This window comes from Pavona decussata, unplaced genomic scaffold (assembly GCF_977016875.1).
Source record: "Pavona decussata unplaced genomic scaffold, jaPavDecu1.1 SCAFFOLD_207, whole genome shotgun sequence".
In the NCBI taxonomy this organism is placed as follows: Eukaryota; Metazoa; Cnidaria; class Anthozoa; order Scleractinia; family Agariciidae; genus Pavona; species Pavona decussata.
In genome coordinates, this window is record NW_028145612.1 from 446,431 (window position 1) to 447,400 (window position 970).

The window sequence follows — 970 nt, forward strand, 5'->3', positions numbered from 1 at the left end:
CGTGTAACTGCCCCCTAGTGAATGAGTGAGTGGGTAATAGTAATAGTAATAGTAATAGTAATAGTAATAGTAATAGTAATAGTAATAGTAATAGTAATATAGTAATAGTAATAATAATAGTAATAGTAATAGTAATAGTATTTTGGAAGTATTTTCATTGTCTAGGGTAAGTAGATACCTTATTTTGTCTGAAATTTTCTCTCGCTTATTGATTGGCAGTAATATTGTTGACATTAAACCATATGTTCTGTTCTTTGTTTTCCTAAAGAACAAGGAAAAGTACTTTTCTCAAGAAAATTCAACGATGAAGTTCTTGATCGTCCTCTTGGTGCTGTTAACGCTGATCATCTACACCAGTGGGCGCACCAGATTTCGTTTGTTTGATTTCGACCAAAAACAGGCAGACACGGATGCTTATCGAAGCTGCATGAGGAAATTGAGACGGGAATGTGAGGATGCAGGAGTTAATTGCGAGTACAATCCTGATGACCCCATATTTCAAGCCCAGAACGTGAATAAGTGCCAACACTATCTCGGACAGGAATCGCAAGTCGAGGATCCCAAGGAGAATCCGGATTTTAAGCCTTATGAGATCTGGCAGCTGTTCGAAAAATAAACTGACCATTCAGATGGAAATTTAATATGTCTTTTAGCCGTTATTTCGTCTGGTTAGTTAATATTATTCTTTCTTTCACCATAACATTCGAATTTATTTGGGGAATTGATGCTTTGCGTGTGACGTCAAGGCGGCCATTTTGGTGTACAGGAACAATAAAATTTTTCTCCTCTGGGAGTTAACATCCACTTTTATGCAAACTATGTGAAAAAATTTTCTTTTGTTTTGTACAACAACATGGCAGCAATGCAAACCACCTATAGAACTAGTTACGTTAAACAAGTATAGTTTCATGCTGTATGTTACTGTATATTGTCTTGGTTAAATAAACTAAACAGGCGGTCATGAGTTGGA

At 36.1% G+C, this 970-nt stretch overlaps 1 protein-coding gene across 1 annotated transcript; it reads left to right on the forward strand.

Annotated features, from left to right (window-relative positions):
• The first annotated feature begins 304 nt into the window (after window positions 1-304).
• On the forward strand, window positions 305-970 carry LOC146460726 (uncharacterized). The gene is made up of 2 exons (XM_085087662.1): window positions 305-735; window positions 767-970. The coding sequence occupies exon 1, from the start codon at window positions 305-307 to the stop codon at window positions 614-616; it is 312 nt and encodes a 103-aa protein (XP_084943788.1). The 3' UTR covers window positions 617-735; window positions 767-970.

Excerpts from the sequence above, each read along its gene's own strand:
- LOC146460726 (XM_085087662.1), top strand. The coding sequence starts at position 305 with ATGAAGTTCTTGATCGTCCTCTTGGTGCTGTTAACGCTGATCATCTAC.